The sequence below is a fragment of the Apis dorsata genome, unplaced genomic scaffold, assembly GCF_000469605.1.
Source record: "Apis dorsata unplaced genomic scaffold, Apis dorsata 1.3 scaffold_1, whole genome shotgun sequence".
Lineage (NCBI taxonomy): Eukaryota > Metazoa > Arthropoda > Insecta > Hymenoptera > Apidae > Apis > Apis dorsata.
In genome coordinates, this window is record NW_006263304.1 from 502,606 (window position 1) to 505,870 (window position 3,265).

Consider the following 3,265-nt stretch of genomic DNA (forward strand, 5'->3'; position numbering starts at 1 on the left):
ATCTATATAAAAATGATTACTTAATTTTATTATATATATTCCGAAAAAAAATAGCGATTAAATAATTTGCATATTGTTTATAAGGAGTTTTGGAATCCGATGATAAATTTTAAGAATCGTTGCGTAAGGCTCGATTCCTCGAGTTATGGTTTTCTCCTAACAGAAAATTATATAAATATCGATGAATAAATCGAACAAATGAAGTATTAGAGATTAAACATGTAAAAATTATGAAAAATGATTGCATATGCATTTAACGTATATTATTTAACGTATTTATTATGATAATACTGACTAACATTATTTACACGAATGAGATAGAAATTTAGCTTTGAACGATGTTGCATAATACTTGTCAATTTATTACAATATTTCTTCGTTGAGTTCAATTTCTGAGTTCAATTTTCTTTTCGAAAATATACTTTATTATCATTTACCACTTGAAGAAAATTCATGAAAATTTTTTGACCGAATATTAATCAATATTAATCAGTTTATAAATTCTTGAGTAATAAAATCACGTATAGATCTGGTTTTTTATTCTAAAATTTCTAAAAATCTTTTTTCAAAAAAAAAAAAAAAAAGATTTTGCATATATTAAATATTAATATGCAGGTTTTTGAAGAAACATCATTAACTTGATAGATATATAATGTGCAATGAGTCACGTGCGATAAATTTAATAAAAATATTTTAATTTATAGTACTTGCAAGATTTCAAGCAGAAGAAGGCAAAAATTATCATCGCTGATGTATACGATCAAGCAGCCCGGCAAGTGATGTGCAACGCGTACAAATTAGAAATGACAGCGGTTCAGGTAATTTTTATCATAGAATATCATAGATGAAGTTGAGAAAAATTCAACTCGATAGTTTATAAAATTCTAATTCATTTATTTTTTTTTTATATAAAATGTATATTACTTGTATCGCTAGTCTTTGAAATTAGAGATAAGAGTCTCACAGTATTAGTTCTATAGAAAAAGTTTGAAGTTTAGTCTAATAGACTATCTCCTTTTTTATCCATTTTATCCAAGACTTAATAAGCACGTGATTGTGCAATAAAAAGATGGTAAAGAATAGCGATAAAGTTTCATTAAAGTCATTCGATGTGAAAAAAATTAATATAGAAAGTGTCGTAATCAATATAGTCATTCATGGATTCATTCTTTAAACGTTTCAATTTATAAACGACTATACTTGTTTATTACTCGTCGTGTTATTTTATTTTCCACAAAGTTTTTCCACACTTTTTTTCGATCGATTTGTCTACGATCGTGTTAATAAAATAATTCCACGAATTTTTCGCGATTGAAGGGTTACGTGTGGTTCTTACCTCTTTGGCTTCGACCAGAATGGTACGATACGGATCGATACAATCAGAAAGGAGAACAGGTTCCATGTACCACGGCAGAAATGAGTAAAGCGATAAACGGATATCTCGCTTTATCTCACGCGTACTTTGCACCGGATAACGACATCATGCAAGAAGGGATAACGGTGCGTCAATGGCGCGATCGTTACGAGCTTCATTGCCAGAAGAAGAAGCAACCACCGTCTAATTACGCTGGTTACGCGTATGACGCTATGTGGACTTACGCCTATGCGATGGACAGGCTGTTTCGTGAAAATCAGAGTTACGTTTTCGATCTGCACAGCAATCATACCATTAATCGATTAACGGACATCATCGGTGAAATGGATTTTTACGGGGTACATAATGAATAAAATTTTAATCGATCGTTCGATTCTGCAATGGTTTTCGACTCATCCAATGATATATTAACGTTTATCATTATTTATATCGTGCGAAAAATTATTAAAAAATTCATTACGCCTATTTTGGATTGCGTAGAATTAGACTTTCAAGAAAAAATTACACAATTTTAATATTTTGATTGATATAATGAATGAACGAAAATTAATATTATTTTATACCATTGCGGAGTTAACACGTATTTAATTTTTATATAGAAAAATTATAAATACGAATATAAAATGAAAAAATTAATAAATCCGTTTAGGTGTCTGGGAGAATAAAATTCTTTGGTGGTCCTTCGAGATATTCCGTTATCAATATCGTTCAGCATATTAATAACGAAACTCGATTGGTCGGTAATTTTTACCCTAACGTGTCAGAAAAACAGCACGAAGTGGCGGGTGGTAAATTGGATTTGAACGTCTCTTCTTTGGTCTGGCTATCGAAAACCATGCCAGACGATGGCTCCGAACCACCCCAACGATGTGTCATCGGTGGATTTGCAGATTTCATGAACGTGTCTTGCGAAGTAGCTTTCGTGATCGTCAATATCTTTGGTTTTAGTTTACTGGGGATATTTTTGATCATTGGCTTCATCATCATGAAACGAAGGTGAACGATCGAACGAAATTATTATTTAATTTTCACTATTAAATATCCCTAATTATAACTAATAATTCAATCGAACATTCATTAAATGTTTCAAATGTTTTATAATATCTCTTTTTCTATCAGATACGAAAGAAAAGTACGCGAACAGAGAGAGTATTTGAAGTCTATGGGTATATCCTATGCTTGTGACGACTCGTCTGATCTGGACAAATGGGAGATACCCCGACACAGGGTGGTTATTAACCGAAAATTAGGGGAGGGTGCTTTTGGAACGGTTTACGGTGGTGAGGCGTTCTTCCCTGAAAAGGGTTGGCTAGCCGTGGCCGTGAAAACTCTGAAAATCGGAAGTTCCACCGAGGAAAAATTAGACTTTCTAAGCGAGGTGGAAGTGATGAAACAATTCGAGCACAAGAATATAATCAAACTGTTAGGCGTGTGTATCAAGAGTGAACCAGTCTTAACTGTGATGGAATTCATGCTTTATGGCGATCTGAAGACGTACCTTCTCGCCAGAAGACATCTCGTGAACGACAATAGTTACGAAGATTCGGATGAGATTTCTAATAGAAAGTTAACCGCAATGGCGTTAGATGTAGCTAGGGCGCTCAGCTATTTGGCTCAGTCAAAATATGTTCATAGGTAAGTCAAATAAATTCGACTCGTTTGTTTCAATTTGCTTCACCGTTAAATTCACTTTTTCAGGGATATTGCCTCGCGTAATTGTCTGGTGAACGCGCAACGTGTAGTGAAGCTTGGAGATTTTGGTATGACGAGGTTGATGTACGAGAACGATTACTACAAGTTCAATCGAAGAGGTATGATGACACGACTTTAACAAAATTTATATATTTGTTTTTTTTTTTTTTTTTTGGTTGATAAATAAAATAATTTTCT

The 3,265-nt window shown here is 32.9% G+C and overlaps 1 protein-coding gene across 1 annotated transcript in view; it reads left to right on the forward strand.

Annotated features, from left to right (window-relative positions):
- Positions 1-3,265, forward strand: part of LOC102675798 — a 54,188-nt gene that overhangs the window by 22,820 nt on the left and 28,103 nt on the right. Inside the window, exons 6-10 of the mRNA XM_031509437.1 lie at positions 705-818; positions 1,318-1,713; positions 2,025-2,371; positions 2,495-3,010; positions 3,074-3,191. Coding sequence (XP_031365297.1) covers positions 705-818; positions 1,318-1,713; positions 2,025-2,371; positions 2,495-3,010; positions 3,074-3,191 — 1,491 coding nt within the window. The remainder of the gene's footprint in view (positions 1-704; positions 819-1,317; positions 1,714-2,024; positions 2,372-2,494; positions 3,011-3,073; positions 3,192-3,265) is intronic.